General features: G+C 37.5%; 1 protein-coding gene across 2 annotated transcripts in view; it reads left to right on the top strand.

Annotated features, from left to right (window-relative positions):
• TBCD (tubulin folding cofactor D) overlaps positions 1-18,189 on the top strand; it is a 281,979-nt gene that overhangs the window by 195,420 nt on the left and 68,370 nt on the right. For both annotated transcript variants that reach the window (XM_087924756.1, XM_087924755.1), the window contains 2 exons: positions 11,067-11,223; positions 16,029-16,086. In XM_087924756.1, the coding sequence (XP_087780882.1) occupies positions 11,067-11,223; positions 16,029-16,086 (215 nt within the window). The remainder of the gene's footprint in view (positions 1-11,066; positions 11,224-16,028; positions 16,087-18,189) is intronic.

Genomic DNA, 18,189 nt, shown 5'->3' with positions numbered 1-18,189 from the left:
ACACACCTATATATCAGGCTACTCAAGATTTCTTTTTCTTTTTGTTTTTAATTGTAAGCCATTCAGAATCATTTTGAGTCAGTCAGTCTCTAAATTTTAAAAAAAGTCAATATTATTGCTCTCTTTCAGATAATGTAGCCAAGCTTTTACATATTTTTAGTTATTGTTTATACAGCACATCTCCCCTTGCATATCTCATTTTAAATTATATTTGATGAAGTCATTGAGTTTTAATTGAAAGAGACTTTACCTTTTAACATCCCGATAAACAGCAAAAACTATTTGAAGGCTATACTCCAATGTTGTGAAGATTTTACACAATCCCTTCCTGTGTGCTTTTCCAGTTCCACTTGCACAATCATTGACTTACGTGTAACACCTTTTGAAGCACTCTTTTGTCCTCCTTAATGTCTTCTAATCTCCTACTTTGGTGGGATGTTACAAGTCTGAGCAAGTTTGACAGTCTAGGCAATTTTGGGGGCAAAAATACACCAGTTTAATACTTAATGCCTTTAACTTGAGATTCATAGAAAAAAAAGAATTACTATATTCTGGATCACTTCTATTTAGGGATTCATGCTGTCAAGAGCTAGAATGTTAATCTACTGTTGAACATAATTTACAGATGACGTGCTATGTGCTGTAGGGAAAATAAACACCAACTTTTTCAAATATCTTAGTTTTTATTGTTTCCTTCCTTAAAAGAAAGTAGCCAATTAATCCTTTGCTCTCCTTCTAATACAGGAGAAACTCAAACTCAAACAGGTCAAACTCAAGACCTGTGGGCCAGTTCCAGTCTGCGGGGTCTTAGATCTCGCTCATGGGTCCACGCTGGAAACAGCAAAGGACCGACTCGCAGTGTCACTGCCAGCAAAAAATGGATCTTAGGAGAGCCATGTGCGGCCTCCCTGAGCTCCATTTTCACTGGCAAGAGGTTGCAAGAGGCCGTCGCGGCTGAAAATGGAGCCTGAGCGGGCGCCTCAACTGAAAACGGAGCGTAGATGAGTGACATCAAGCTGGCCATGCCTATCCTGGCCACATCCCCTGCCCCCCCAAGGTCAAACACAACCCTCAATGAAATCGAGTTTGACACCCCTGTTCTAACAGATCAACAAAATACTCCATCATATCTGTACCTGACAGGGTAGTATGGAGAGAACTTGCCTATAGCCTTGTCAAGCGTTGGACACAACTGAACAATTAAAATTAACTGTTGGAAAAGTACCCTGATCAAAATTATGTCAGATTCATTATCCCCCCCACCCCTTTCTTGTTCTTTCCTTGCCATTTTTGGAAGTGAAAATAGAACAGATAATACCTACAGCAAAATGGGCTCCATTTCCTTCTTTACTAAAAGTATATTACAGTAATTATTCTAAAGTGTAAACCATATTTGCTGATGTAGAACAGTTAAGGTTTTAACTTTCTCTAGCCCTGCAGATTTAAATAGCTTAACATTTCATCTGCATCTACAGCTAGTCTTCAGTGTATAAACATTTTTTCAGTGACCATTTGAAGTTGCACCACCACTGAAAAAGAAACTTACAACTGGTCCTCCCACGCATCGCTGTTGCAGTATTCCCACGGTCACATGGTCAAAATATAGGTGCTTGGCAACCGGCATGTATTTACAGTGGTTGTAGTGTCCCATCGTCATGTGATTGTTATTTGTTCCTTTCCCAGCTATCTTCCCACAAGCAGAGTCAATGGGGGAAGCCAGATTTGCTTAATGACCATGTGATTCACTTAATAGCTGCAGTGATTTGTTTAAGAGCCATGGCAAAAAAATAGTTGTAAAATTGGGCATGACTCATTGAACAACCACCTTGCTTAGTAATGGAAATTCTTGTTCCAATTCCAGTTGTTGAGGATTATCTTTTGATAACTTTCTAGCTCTTAAATATATTGTCTCTCTACAAATATTCCTGTCATTCTGAAAAATGTTTCAAGTTTCAATATAGCTTTTCCATCCTTTAATTTCATTTCCCTATTAAATATCGTCTATGATAAGAGTAATTCTCATCTTACCTATAAATTTTTCAGTGAATGCTCTGAATTTAAAAAGATCTCAAGTTTTTTTGTTTTGTTTTATTTCTTAACATTTTCGATTGAAATAGTGAAAAGAGAACACTTACCTTTTCCCATAGTTCCTCAATGGTAATTTTCCTCATATTCTAAGCATTTTCAATTGATTCCTTACATTGATCTCAAGTTTGACTGTATGTCCCCCAGAACATATTTTGCTGGCACGTTTGTCTCTTTAGTTTTCTAAGACTACCTTGCATATTTGCTACCAATAATTCAGTCTTTCCCACCATTTATATCTAGAAATGTTTGAGAGCCTGAATTGGGCTTGCCCATTTACTACTTCCTATTATGGAGTCAATTTATTTATATCCATTCAGAGATGTCATTTGTAGAGTGTATGTTGCTTGAGGTAAATATTTCTAATAAATAAATAATTATTTTCACAAAACTTGATTAACTTCACCATATGAAATTCTTGCTTTGATTGCTGTCTTCTATTTCTTCACTTTTTTGTATTCCAGTCATTCTTTAATAAAGTTACTGATGTTACATCTAGCACCTCTTGCAATTCATTGTAAAATCCTTGAATATCTTCCTTCATTTCAAGTGTAGTAAGAAGCATATACAACTTAATTGGTTAGTTGAACAAATATTTAACTACCTACATCTTTTTTGAGTATCACTGGAATTTCATTCCTTTATGTGAGCTCATGTGGACTGGTAAACTATATAATCTTTCGAATTAAGAGTAAAGAATCATAGAGTTTGAGAGACTTTATGAAGCATGTAGTTTAGCCCTATTCAGTGTGGAAGCCTATGTTTGAAAACCTCTAGTGAAAAAAAAATTCGCTAGCTTATGAGGCAATCTCTTTTCTAGACTTACAACATATAATAAAGAAAATCTCCCTGATGCCTAGCCTGAATCTGATTCATTTTCATTTTAATCCATTGGTTCTGCTTTTGCCCTCTGTACATACGTCCATGCTATTCCCCACTCTTTATATATTTGATTGACAAATTTAATACAGGCTAAACATATCCAGATTCTTTAAACATTCTTTGTAAGACCTTTCACTATCTCAGTAGTTCTCCTATGAACTTATTCCAATTTGTCACTGTCCTTCTTGAGTGGTGATGTCCAGAAATTGGCATGGTATTCTACATGGTTGGATAGGACAAGTAAAGTCCTATGAATGATTCAGACGGTAAGCTGCTATAGATGTACCCCAAAATAGCTTTCCTTTTTTAGCAGCTGCATCAAACTGCTGACTCGTGTTTCATTTATGGTTGACAAGGCCATCCATTTCTGTTTTATATGTATTACTGACATGCCAGGGTTTTTCATCTTATTTTAGGTCTTAACAACGGCCCAGAACAGAGTGTTCCTGCAACGAATAGCTTGATATGGCCAGTTAATATGGAGAAATATTCCTCATTTTAAATTCTTCCAAAAGTCTAATGAATGCCAAATGGTTGCTATATTGGATATGGTAATTTGATCAAAATTATAAAACAGGTATATTTTTGAGTAGCAAAAACACATTTCAAGTAGTGCAGCCCTATGAGTCTAAAAAATAGCCACTTTCTTCAGATCATGAAGATATAACAACTAGAGTCCTCCCTTGCTCAGTCCATGCTTCATGCTCCCGTGCACACTCTGCAGCTTGCTCCATTCTCCTGCCGAATCATTTCACAGGGCTTCATGTATTGCTTTAATCTCCAGATCTTCCCAAACCAACCTATGCACCTTCAGTTGTCTCTTTGGGTTATTGCTCTCTAATGACACTCTTGGATCACAAATCATCTGAAGTTTTTCTCTCATTTCTCCATTATCATGCCTAAATCTCTATTTCTAAAAGTCAGCAGAAGTTAAGATTATCTGTTCCATCTCTTGTTTGCTGGGTGACCAGTTTTGCTTCATGATCTGCCAACCCTGATCCCTAAGAATGTGCTTGGGTTCTGATGAGTCTTTTTTTTCACAGTCCACAGTCTGTGGCATAAACTAATAGGGCATTGGAGGCCTGCCCTTAGGTTTGAAGTGTTCATTGCCACCTGTTGTTTGTTTTAACCAAGAATATGAAATCATAGATCACTTCACAGATGCAAGAGAAGAAGTTTGCAGATAGATAATCAGAGTTGGAAGGGACCTTGTAGGTCATCTAGTCCAACCCCCTGCTCAAACGGGAGACCCTACACCATTTCTGACAAATTGCAGTCCAATCTCTCCTTGAAAGTCTCAAGTGATGGCGCTCCCACAACTTCCGATGGCAAGCTGTTCCATTGGTTGATTATTCTCACTGTCAGAAGGTTTCTCCTTATTTCCAGGTTAAATCTCTCCTTGTTCAGTTTCCATCCATTATTCCTTGTCTGGCCTACAAGCCCTTTAGAAAATAGCTTGACCCCTTCCTCCCTGTGGCAGCCCCTCAAATATTGGAAGACTTCTATCATGTCTCCCCTGGTCCTTCTCTTTACTAGACTAGCCAAGCCCAGTTCCTGCAAATGTTCGTTGTATGTTTTAGCCTCCAGTCCCCTAATCATCCTGGTTGCTCTTCTCTGTACTTTTTCTAGAGCCTCAACATCTTTTTTATAATGTGGTGAACAAAACTGGATGCGGTACTCTAGGTGTGGTCTTACTAAGGCTTTATAGAGTGGTATTAGTACTTCCCTTGATCTTGATTGTATCCCTCTGTTACTACAACTTTGGATTGCATTAGCTTTAGATAGAATGGTATTGTCTAGCTCTATTGCAAACCTTTCTTGGTATTGAATGCGGATTCTGACTAAATAAATTGTAAACTAAGAAACTCGTGTCTGCAAGCAAATTTCTTTTGCATAGGTGAAGCCAAGGAAGAAAAAAAATGACATAAGTTTAGGATAACAATTCATTTGCCTGACAGTGTGATGAGTAGCATATTAAATAAATAAATAAAACATTTTTTTTACTATTTGATACTTCTGGCCATATTAATAATATACAATATTTTCTTTCTTGAGCATTGGCCAATGAATTATGCTGCACTTTCATAAAGAACAAGTTTTTATTTTAATTTGTAATTGCTACTGCATAAGCACTAATATTGGTAGTAGGAATGTTTAATCGTCACAAGAGGTAATATGGTACATTTCAGAAAAACTGCCTCCGGGAACTTTTTCCATGGTTCCTGCACAACCAGTTAAATTCATTTTTTTACCAGTTTATTCAACATGCTGAAGAACCAGTTAAACTACATTTTTCAGGACAGTGCTACCGCTGTTATTCCCCCACACACACACAAAATGTAGAAGAGAATACCAAACTATTAGTTCTGCTATGTGGCTTTCCCATGAAGAGTAATCTGTGTGGGTGGATTTTTCTTTTTTCTTTTTCTTTATGCATTTCTTTAATTGCAGTGCTAATGGGTAATTTCAGGTGACTAAAAAAAGTTGCTTTTTTTCCCCCATTTTTTTGCTGGATCTCTTTTTTTTTCTATTTTGTGGTAATACTTCATGTTTTTCCTAGTGCAAAGGATGGAGCTTTTAAGATAATTTATGATACTGAAATTACCATTCTGTTCTTATCCAGAGGAGCAATCAATAGCAAACCAGGAAATTTGGTTTGTCCATTCCTTTTCTTTCTGTTATTGTTGAATTTGCTGTTGGTGAGATAGATTGGGAGAGACCAGGTACAGGTTTTGGGGTCAATATAAGGAGGTTTATTAAATTCATATTTATATATTGTTTGGACTAATAGGTTTGAAAGTCCTGTGCAGGTAATTTTTAATGTTAGCTAAAAATAAATAAAATTTATTAAATCAAATAAATTCAGTGCCACACAAGGAAAAATCCTGTTTTATGTTTTGCATTTGTTATTAAACATGGAGATTTGGGGCTTCAAATCAAATTTAAAATTTGAGGGTGATGCGAGTGAAAGTGCCCAGCACCAGACCCCTCTTTTGGAACATGTGGGAGGAGAAGTGAAGTAAAATTAGTTCGATAAAACAAATAGGCCAGTGATGTGCTAGGGCCTGCTATTCAAGTGCAGACCTTGGCGATGCACAAGGAAGATCCCTGCAGGGGCAGCCCAGTGAAGACTTAAGCGTCTTCTTTTCCCAAATGGCAGAATGTAGCCAGACATGCATTCTTTTTCCTGCCAGTTGGGTAGGGAATGAACTTCCACCCTCCTCCCCATTAAAAGATAGATTCTCCTCTCAGTTAGGTTAATCTGGATTGCTGAGGAATGCTGTCTTTGATATTTCCTGCTTCAGTCCACCTTTCCGGGAGTTGTCATTCACTTATACCCGACTAATGGGCATAGAACTCAAAGAAGCCTTGAAGGACACTGCCTGCAGTTGGCAGAGGGATGATTTAGAAAGCTGTGGTAGGAAGGCCAGAGGAGATGCCCCTTTCCATTGCAATTGGCACTGCCACAGTTCCTTGATTCCAGTGGCAAGCCAATAGGCACCAACATGAGCTGTGACATCTGGTTATTGAACTAAGAGGGTAGCAACCCCTCAGTTTATCTGCTTAAGTACAGAGCTGTGTGTCTTCTTATTTATATATATTTTGTACTTCCTATTTCTTAACTGCCCATCTTCCTTGGAAGGGGCTCTGGGCAGTAAATCATCAATAAAATTAAACTTTAAAATCAGAATAATTTTTAAAATTATAAAAACAACATTATTGAAGTTTCAGAAGGTGAAAAATTCCAAGGTGGGGATTGGCAGTTGTTAATACAGGCAGGGGGCAAGATTCCCATGAGGTCATCAAGCCCCATCATTGTTTGGGCTTCTGTGACAAAGCCAAGTTTTGTGCCCTTTGTAGAAGGCCAAGAGATTGGAGGCTCTCCTCACTTCTGAGGGAAAGATGATCGACAGTGCAGGGATGGGGCAGAGAAGGCCTTTTTCCTATACTTCGCCAGTGGAAATTCTTTGATTGACCGGGTCTGTAGTATACCTTCCCTGCCTGAACAAGTGGGACAGTCTGATGTGATGTCTTCTGTACAAAGCATATATAGTACCTGAATGAAATCCATTAAGTTGTTGTCTTGTTTCAGATTGTTGCTCACATACTGTGTGTGTTTATATGGTATTAAGCCACATAGAATAACTTGGAGGGCAGTGAATGGAGAATTGTAACTTTGACACTCTTGTGTTTAACATAGTAAACTTAAATCCACGTGGCCTTAAAAAGAGGGTAATCCAACAATAAAAATGATTGGCATCTATTTGAACCTTCAGACAATGTTCAGTAGGAATTGATTAGTCCTGCTGTTGGATAATTAAACACTGGAAGGAGAGATCTACACTTGATTGGCATCAAGAGGTTGCTAGTAAGTGCTGTTTGTCAACATTCTATTTTAGAGAAATGGGCAAAGAAGAACACTTTAAACAATGTTTTTGGTGCTGATGGTCTTACATTTTTTATAACATGATTTAAAGGCCTATTTTAAAACAAATGCTTATTGATGTTGAGGTTCTGAGGATTCTTTAATTTTGCAGTATTTCTTTTGTATTTTTTAATTTAGCATAATACTCCAAAATAAAATTTTCCTATTTGTGTTTAGGCATATTGTAATATTTCAGCATTTAAAATAGGTTTATTAGTATTACAGGCTATGTTTTCACACCAATTAAGAAATAGACATTTCTTATTTCAGATTTGAAAGTTTTTGCGTATTACAAGGTAGTCTAAATAGTGCTACAGATATAAAAGGGAAACCCCAAGCATGCTAGGGCTTGATAAGATAGAATTATCAAAGTAGAAAGATTAATACTAGTAATAATAATAAATCATATAATTCTCTTAGCTGTTAAGGTGCTTTGCATGTATTATGTTTTAAGTTATCTCCCTTGTTTCAGGTATTGAAACTGAAAGAATACATATCTTCGGTCTTTTAATTATTAAACCACAGAATCAAAACAGGGAGAGTGGAACTCTTTTCAGGCTGTATTTATTACTAAACATGTGCTGTGTGAAATGCATATATCTCTAACTTTCCCAACTTTAGTATTTACTCATCCAGTGAGATTTGGATGGCAAATTATGGCCAAGTGATGAATATGCAAAAATTAAGGGACTCTTTCCCCTTCAGATTGTTCTTTCTGTTGGCAGCAGTTGTTTAATTTACAGTTCAATAAGCTTAAACTATATGACCCCACTGGCAGATGCCAAGAGGAAGCCTTTTAGAGAAACATGTACATTTGTAGATTTTGGCAGCATACTATTAGAACTGTGTGAAAGATTTAATTCACAAATGTCTTCAGCTGGAAAAAAAAAGCTGCAGGATGTCTAAAACATTTTTCCTAGGATAATGGAAAGGTTTTTAATTTTGGAGAATGTATTTATCTGTTGCTCATTATATATTTTGGAACTAAAATATGCTCCCCCTTTATTTTCAATTGTTATGGTAAAGAATCATTTGGCTCATCAAATGAGCAATTACTTATCTGTGGGGCCCCATTTTCTTGGATTACCATTTGAAATATTGATTGCGATTATACAAAATGGTCACTTCCAAAGAACAGGCCTAGTTAAGAAGGATGCTCATGAAACAAATAGAATTTATCTTCTGAGCTTGGAGCAAAGCATTTCTATTCCTACTGTTCTGTGGAATCCTCTTTAAGTTTTTTGTGTTCCAGGAGAATAAAATTCAAAATATTTTCATTGTTCTACCATAGGAATTAAGTTCATATTAAGCTCCTTTTTTTCTCATTTTTCATCTTAGGGCAACCAAAATAGGTGAAATGGAAGTCTCTGCTTGATGTTTCATACCATGTAGCCTTCTGAAAGTTTATTTGATTATTTGGTCAGAAATTGAGCTTTAAAATATTTTTATATAATATTTATGATCAAAATTTGTAGAAATGGTAATTTAACACATTCTGCTGTCACAAAATGAAACAGCAAGAAAGAATAGATCCACTATAATGCATCTCATAAACAACATGTAACAGCAAACATACTATCTCTGATTGACAGCTGGAGATATCTTCCTAATTCACGTGCACTATATACAGTTTTCACATTTATAAGCCTATGAAAAAAGAACAACAATAACAAAAGCAACATTTTTTTTTCATTTAACTTCCTGAAAGCTGAATAGCATAGCAGCATTATCTAAAGCAGGGGTATCAAACCTCTGCGTCACAGCGGCATCACGTGATATATCAGGATATATATATAGTTGGCAGCTTCCCTGAAAAATAAAGGATCAAATATATGGAGCATGTAGAAAATATCAACTTTAGATTATTACCCATAACTTCTGACTTGCTTGCTGTACAAGCTATAAAATAGCTTAAATTGACCAATAAGTAGGCAGCAATATGTGCTTAACTGACCCTGTCATCCACACACTTTCTTGCACCTACTGACACCAGCCAGTGGTTCTATCAAGGGAACTTGTATATGATGGCTCAGTGGTTAGAATGCAGTATTGTAGGCTAACTCTGCTCACAGCCAAGCAGTCTGATCCTGGCTGGCTCAAAGTCAGTCTTCTATTCTTCCAAGGTGGTTAAAATGAGTACCCAGATTATTGGGGGCAATATGCTGACTCTGTAAATTGCTTAGAGAAGGCTATAAAGCACTAGGAAGCAGTATATAAGTCTAAGTGCTATTGATATTGCAATGTACTGATTAACATATTCTTCAGATCTCATGGATTGAAGAGACAATGTAGGGTAAGCAATCAGAATTTCCTTTTTTAAAAAACTAGCGATAGCCTTAGGAAGTGTGTGTTTTCTTCTCTGAGTCATAACATAATATATATGTATTTCTACTCACTTAGGTTGATTCTGTGGATCTATGCATGCATGGCAGGGCTTCAATACTCTGAAGTAGGGAGGAGTGAGGGGCTTAGAAGGAAGCAGTCATCAACAATCTAAGCTACTTTCCCACAATGATGTGTGGTACTATATCAATTGGCCATTTTTTTGAAGGGGAAGATTCTCTTCATAAGCAGCTTCAAACTTTATTTTTTTGCTGGTGTGCAGACAGACTCTGATTTGGGCTAAAAACAATGGAACACTATCAACCAGTTGTGGGCATTGAAAAACAGTTTGGAAAAAGTGCCTTACAGTGTTTTGCCCAAGATTACAGGGTGTTTTGTTCTAAAGTTAAAACTATAAAAACAGTTTCTAGCTCAGGACACTTTTTATCTGCCTTATTTATTAAGATCAGCTCACCAGGAACTTATGTATCATTTTATGTAATGGGATCCACTGCAATTTTTAGAAAAGAAAAAAATGTACATAGTTACAACTCAGAATTTTATTTGAAAACATGCTGATTTGTCATAGAAAGACGAAGCTGTTTGAACATCTTGGGCTAGTAGGAAGCAACCTCATCAGAATTTTTTCCTGGATAATGGTGTCTGGTGATTCATTATATTAATTGTAAAAGCCACTTTATAAATAAAGAAGCAGCCCTCCATAACATCCAGTATGTGCTTACTCACTTCCCTTGTGCCCTAAACCCAAAAAGGTTGTCAACTGTCCTAAGAAAAATCCCCCCAAAAAAAAAACCTGCTACTTTGTTTAATTTTACTTTTATAAAGGTGAAATCCAACTGTTTCTATCAGCCTGACATGTAACTGCAAAAAGGATTGTCTTAAACTTGTATTCTGTTTCTTCAAACTCTGCTTTAGACGATTATGGGCAATATAGATTGGCGGAGTGCATAAAAATAAGCACCCAGTTGATATGTGCCAAGAGACATTTGAGACAGTCTTTTGCATCACATGATATTCAACCAGTGCTATTCAGAAATTTGCCAGTCATTTATGTGTTCCATTATTCCGTAGCAGCTGCTGTATATCTAAAATGTGCTTGGATATAAAATATATAATGTGGCGTGAAGATCCACAGACACTGGTATCCTGTAAAGAGAAAGGCTCGCAGTGCAAAGGAATCACTCTTCTGAAGTCACCATTGGATCTTTAAAACATAAAATATTTATTTACATCCACAGTTGTAGTTGGTAAAAAGAGTTCAATATACTGTCAATGTTCACAAAATCATGTTCTGTAACTGTCTTTATATTTCTTCTTTTAAAACTTCCAGTTGTTCCTGTGATTTTGAAAGGACTAACTTACGATGAAAAACGGGGAGCTTGCAGTGTTGGCTCCAATGTACGGGATTCTGCTTGCTATGTATGCTGGGCTTTTGCTCGTGCCTATGACCCTTTAGAACTGAGGCCTTTTGTTAACCAGATTGCAAGGTAAGTTTTAAAAATGAAATACCAATTTCTTTGAATAAAATATTTTTCAGGAAATGAAATAACGTGGCATATTGATGCTACTTAACAGGCTAAATGTAGAGCTATTATTCTAAGATCTTATTTAAAATATTTGCATTCAGGTTATATAAGAGAACATATCCAATATACATCTGTCCAACGCCCGGAGAACCTCTGGATTGTGCCACATTCAATGCATTCTTATTGGAAAACATCCTTTGGAGATAAAATAAATGCCATCATAGTTACAATTAAAGCACTTGCTTTAACTCTAGATTCTTGTTGGCATGGAGTAGTTCATGATACTATTTTCATTATATTTGGTGTCAATTATATACAGTATACTGTATATATGATAGTATATGTTTATACATACATATGTATATACATACATATACCATGTTTCTCCAACAATACGCCCCCCCCAATAGGAAGTCCCAGCATGTTTTCCTAGGCATAAAATGAAATTAAGCCCTCCCCCCAAATTTAGGCCTATTTTAAAACATGCAAAATGGGGGGAAAGGTGGGGGGACTTGCCGTTAGAAGCGCCCCGCGGGCAGCCACACCTCGCCAGCAGCCGGTCCTAATGACCAATCATGGTGGAGCATGGAGGGATCCCTATCCCCACTAAGCCCCTTTGCTTCAGACCTGGGTACGGTGCTGGTTGCAGGCCGGGTCAGCGGGCAGGCGGATGGTGGTATGGATGTTAATTGGCAGAGTTTCGGCCGCTTCTTGGGCTTCTGTAGCTTCCACAGTTCCCGCCAGCGCTGGTGCCCCTCTCATCAGCGCCATCTCCAACAACAGTATCTGAGTCACTCCTGCTTTTTCCCCTGTCCCCATCCCCGCAACAACAGGGGAAAAAAAAAACATTTTGAGGTACTGGGAGTGCCGCATGGTGTGTTTTCATTTAATCCCGAGCAGGTGATTGAGCGTGAGAAGAGAAGAGCGTCTCTGCCACTGCTACCCTTGGTGCTCCAGCATCAGGCTCTGCAAGTTTGCAAAAGTCCCAGTGTACAGCCTGTTCCTGCATTCCAAGCGCACCCAGGCTGAGCTGCAGCTGTCCCTCTCTCGCCAGCGCCGTCTCCAACACAGCAGCAGCAGCGGCGGGAACCGTGGAACCGCTTCTTGGGCAGAGGAGCCGCCTCCATAACTTTCATGGTTCCCGCCGCTGCTGCCGCTGTTGTTGGAGATGGTGCTGGTGAGAGAGGGACAGCTCCAGCTCGGCCTGGGCGTGCTTGGAATGCAGGAACGGGCTGAGCACCAGGACTTTTGGAAACTTGCAGAGCCCGAGGCTGGAGCACCAAGGGTAGCAGTGGCAGAGACGCTCGCTCGGCTCTTCTCATGCCCAACCAGCCTCTCGGGATTAAACGAAAACACACCGTGCGGCGCTCCCAGGTACCTCAAAATGTTTTTTTTCCCCTGTTGCAGGAATGGGGGGAAAGTTGGAGATGGCACTGATGAGAGAGGCACCAGCGCTGGCAGGAACCGTGGAAGCTACGGAGGCCTGAGAAGTGGCTGAAATGCTGCTGGCAGATATCTATAGCGCTGCCACCCACCTGCCCGCAGCAAAGGCTCTTGGCAGGGGTAGGGAGCCCTCTGTGCTCCACCATGATCGGCCATTAGGAATGGCTGGTGGTGAGCCGTGGCTGCCTGGGGGCGCTCTCGGTGTGGGTGTGCGGGGGGAGAAATTAATTCACCCCCGAAATGACATCCTAGCTGTTTTTTGGGAACTCAAAAAAATAATAAGACCCAGCCTTATTATATGAGAAACATGGTAGAAGTAGGTACACTATACATACAAACTATATAGGCTGTATACAAACATTGTATGTTGTGTATTGTTTTATATACATATTATATAGTTATACCCAACAAGTTTCATTATGTGCTTATGAAACTGAATGTAACTGTGTCTGTGGATTCTGCTACCTATGATAAAAATTCTTTTACTAAAGTGACTGTATAGATGATAAAAGTTTGGGGTGCTTTTTTGTTTTTTGTTTTTTTGTTTACTTTTCCAGGTGTCACAATTTAATGTGGGAGCTGAGCAATAAACTATATGTTGAGAATCAGGAACTTTTGGGAGCATGACGCATAGTTTCACCTGTATTAGTATACTTTGGTTTACAGCCAATAACAGTAATCATCTATCTTTTTTTTTTGTCTTGTCTCTTAGTTCTAACCTTAGGTGTGTCACTCTTTCTGTCTGAGAAAAGCCTTCTATTTAGCCACATACAAATTGTTGCTATCTTTTTACAGAATACCAATTCACTCTTTGAACAAATCTTTGCAAACAAAGTTGCACTGATTTTGTGTTCAGGTTTAGCCAAGTGATCTCAGATCTCACAATGCATTTCCCTTAGTTCGGCCTAAAGTAATATTTTCTAATACCTATAACATGCATACTCTGATTGGCTTTAACTGACTGCATGGCGTGGTGAATTTTGACCTAGACACATTAAATATAACAGGAAAAAAGTAGTAAAAATCTGAATAATATTTTCAAGTAAATTTCAGCGCATAACATTGCCTAATTGTGGTATGGAAAGCCATGAAAGCAGAATTTAATGGGTTGTTATTAGTGAGTGTGGATAAGAAGGCTATCAGAAAAATCATGAGAATACAGATCGAACAATTGTTACAATATAATAAAATATTTGAAATATAGTAAAATATTTAATAGATAGATAGATAGATAGATAGATAGATAGATAGATAGATAGATAGATAGATAGTTGCCAAATGAGAGCCAGTTTGGTATTGCGGATAAGGCATCAGTCTCAAAACGTGGTGACTGTGAGTTCTAGTCTGCCTTATGCACAAAGCCGGCTGGGTGACCTTGAGCCAGTCACTTTCTCTATGGCAATCCACTTCTGAAAAACTGTACCAGGAAAACTGCAGGGATTTCTCCAGGCAATTTTCAAAAATTGGGCATGATTGAACAGAAAAAGAAAAAACCCCTGCCAAATATTATAATATTTTTATGGTTTATTGAAAAGCTTCTTTGTGGGAGGTTACAGTATAATGCTGAGTTTCTATAATTATTAAAAAAGACTCACGATATTATTTACTTAAAAGTTCTATTTAGTTTAATTGCTGGATAATTTTGTTGTTTTGGCAGTGGTTAGAGAACTGACAGATAAAAATAATTAGAACTAAAGTTTACTCTTGAGAAGATGGGAAAATTCCTCCTTTATCTGTGCTTCAGAATTGGACTATATTTCAACTCAGAAAGATTTGGTCGAAGTGTGGGAGTGCAGGCAATTTAGTCTTCCCTGGAGTAGTGCATGGTGAGAAGAAAAGAGAGGTGTGGCTCTCATGTAAATGGAGCCCTTGGCCCTAGGGCAAGATTAGCCTGCAGAATCAGGAAATATGAATATTGCTCAGAGCTACATCTTGTGCTGTGATGAAATGCTGAGAATAATTTTACACGAAGAAGTTTGTTGTCTGACGAGTTCATTCTCAAGAGCAGTTTCTGTTACATATTAAGTGAATTTGCACTCCATACAGGCAGTCCTCGATTTACGATCACAAATTGGGCTCAAAATTTATCTTGCTAAACAAGGAGTTTTTAAGTGAAAGTTGTCCCATTTAGACCTTTTTTTTGCCACAGTTGTTAAGCAAATCACTGCAGTTAAGTGAATCATGCAGTCATTAAGCGAATCTGGCTTCCCTCGTAGACTTCACTTGTGGAAAGCTGGTTGGGAAGGTTACAAATGGTGATCATATGACCCTAGGACAGGACATCAATACATGAAAACAGCATGATGATTACTTCATATTTTCATATTGGTTTCGCTGTAAGAAGAGCAAAAACCTAACCTACATTGGACAGTGCAATTTCTCAGCAGTTAAGACACTGGAGTTTTTCATCTAGAAAACCAACAGCCTGGTTTTGAGACCTGAGTGCTGCCCGTTACTTGCCGCAGCTTCTGAAAACAGCAGTTTGAAAACATGCAAATGTGAATAGATAAATAGGTGCCATTTCAGCGAGAAGTTACTGCTTTCCGCATTTTCATGCTGGCCGCATGTGGATGGAAACATGTTAGACAATTCTTGTCTGAGAATCAGATTTGAGCACCACCCTCTTGAGTCAGTCACAACTGGACAGAGGAAATTTTTAAACTTTTAAACCTTTAACTTCACATTACCATTTAGAAGTCTGACAAGCTCATTTTCTAATACACACATTTAAGGACTTAAAACTAGCATACAGATCAACTCTTTTTCAGATCTTATCTTCTTTTTATGATGCACTATAGTTGTTCAGCTGTAGCTCATAAAAGTTCATGCCTTTTAATAAATGTGTTAGTCTGAAAAGGTGCTACCAGATTCCTGATTTTTACTAAAGACTGATATGGCTTTCCTCTTACAATTGTTAAAGTTCTCCCTTTTAGGCCTGTATTGCAATTAGCCACTATTGAGTAATCAGTATTGAAAGATAGGATGTCTTGTCTTATAAATTAAGATCATCATAAGGTCAGTATTTAAAAACAATGCAAATCGCGAACAGGAATAATATGCATATGTTGATATAATCTTGGAAAATAATGAATTTAAAGGCTTTACTTGGGTATAACTATAGCATACTATAAACTAAATACAGAGCTTGAAATTTACCAATCTTAGCCAATAGTGAATGCAGCTAATATAGTTTCTTACACAAAAATGATAGCTCTTCAAAAGACAAATTATGTCAAATTATTCACTGCTTTTATATATATATATATATGTGTGTGTGTGTCTTTGTATGTGTGTATACATTTCTTTTTCCTTTCTCTTTTCAGTGCCCTGATTATAGCTGCTATATTTGACCGTGATGTTAACTGTAGAAGAGCAGCCTCTGTAAGTTTAATTATAATCTATGAGACAGTATTGAAATGATTTTGCTCGGCAGTACTTTATGTTGTTCGGTAGCTATTTCAAATATTTTACTTCCTAGGTTTACATAAAAACAAAATTGGATCTCATGTCTCATTCTTCATGTGCAAAGTGTATTGTCTTTGTTTCATTGTTTTTATAACAGGTCAATATGCCAATCGTATAAAGGAACAGCCAAGATTGAAAGAACAGAGTGATCTTTCTATTATGTCACCATTGGATGATTTTGATTTCAGTTCAAGTTTTTAACATATATAGAAAAGGATCTTTAAATGGTTTTTCAAGAACCTTTAATTGTCACTCTCTTGGTGGGACTACAGCAAACATAAGGATCAATATATTGTATTAACCGTTACTAACAGATTTGACTAAATAGGGTGAGAAAACGAGGTCAAGAAACACTTCATTTCTTTTCTCCCAAATATTCTGCTGGGAGAAATTTCCCTTTCTTCAGGCTTTACTCTGCATTCTGAGAAAATCAACAGGCTCAATTCAGTCCTGGATCTGGAACCGACCATTAAAGAAAAGGATCAGGTCTTTTATAGATACTACTGTCAGATTCTCTGCTCCTTACCTTCATAGTAACACACATTCATGTTGTCTATTATACTATCAAATGTAAACTCTAAAAATCTAAAAAAACTAGTCAGTTTATCAGTCTTGATTATTCCATAACTATTTTTTTGTACAATTATAGTTATTTACCAGCTTCTCTTGTGGTCACTTCATTGGTCATGAACATTAGAAATTCTTCTATTCTAAGCTGGCAGGAATAGCTAACACTCAAGAAGATAGGTTCAAGATCCAGGTGGATCTTGACAGACTAGAACACTAGGCCATATCTAACAAAATGAAATTCAATGTAGAGAAAAGTAATGTCCTACACTTAGGCAAGAAAAACCAAAAGTACACATATAGACTGGGTGAAACCAGGCTCAATAGCAGTAACTGTAAGAGGGATATTGGAGTCTTAGTGGACAACCAGCTAAATATGAGCCTGCAGTGTGCAGCAGCCACCAAAAAAGCTAATGCAATCCTAAATTGTATTAACAGAGGGATACAATCAAGATCAAGGGAAGTACTAATACCACTCTATAAAGCCTTAGTAAGACCACACCTAGAGTACCGCATCCAGTTTTGTTCACCACTTTATAAAAAAGATGTTGAGACTCTAGAAAAAGTACAGAGAAGAGCAACCAGGATGATTAGGGGACTGGAGGCTAAAACATACAACGAACGGTTGCGGGAACTGGGCTTGGCTAGTCTAGTAAAGAGAAGGATCAGGGGAGACATGATAGCAGTCTTCCAATATTTGAGGGGCTGCCACAGGGAGGAAGAGGTCAAGCTATTTTCTAAAGCACCTGTAGGCCAGACAAGGAATAATGGATGGAAACTGAACAAGGAGAGATTTAACCTGGAAATAAGGAGAAACTTTCTGACAGTGAGAACAATCAACCAATGGACAGCTTGCCCTTGGAAGTTGTGGGAGCGCCATCACTTGAGACTTTCAAGGAGAGATTGGACTGCTATTTGTCAGAAATGGTGTATGGTCTCCCACTTGGGTGGGGGGGGGTTGGATTAGATGACCTACAAGGTCCCTTCCAACTCTGATTATCTGTTATCTGTTATCTCTCATCTTCTAAGTCAATTCTTTCTTGGCTTAAAAAAAGGCTTGATTTAGTATTCTCCTATTATCAACTAACACTTTTCATGTATTTTTCATGTACTTTTCTGTTTAAGAAATAAATTATAATATTACATGTATGTCCTCTTGAATATTTCTTGTGAAACATTGAGATATTTGTATCCTTTTTATATCCCCTTTTTTCCTGTTTTTCTATAATATGAAGCAATTTCATAGTTCTATAATCTGAAACAAATGTCACTCTATAGGCGTCATATGATCACATTCCAATGCATGTTTAACTATTTAATATAAATATTAAATACAAATTAAATATTTCTTATGAAAATCTACAATACTGATTGTGAATTAAATCAGGAATTAGTAATTTAAAAGATTGCTATTATTTCAGTTTATTAGAATGAAAATTGTGTTTTCCCATG

The sequence above is a fragment of the Pseudonaja textilis genome, chromosome 2 (assembly GCF_049901715.1).
Source record: "Pseudonaja textilis isolate UNSWEBS1 chromosome 2, rPseTex1.2, whole genome shotgun sequence".
NCBI lineage: Eukaryota > Metazoa > Chordata > Lepidosauria > Squamata > Elapidae > Pseudonaja > Pseudonaja textilis.
Note: the sequence above shows the minus strand (reverse complement) of the source record. Positions and strands in the feature narration are given on the sequence as shown.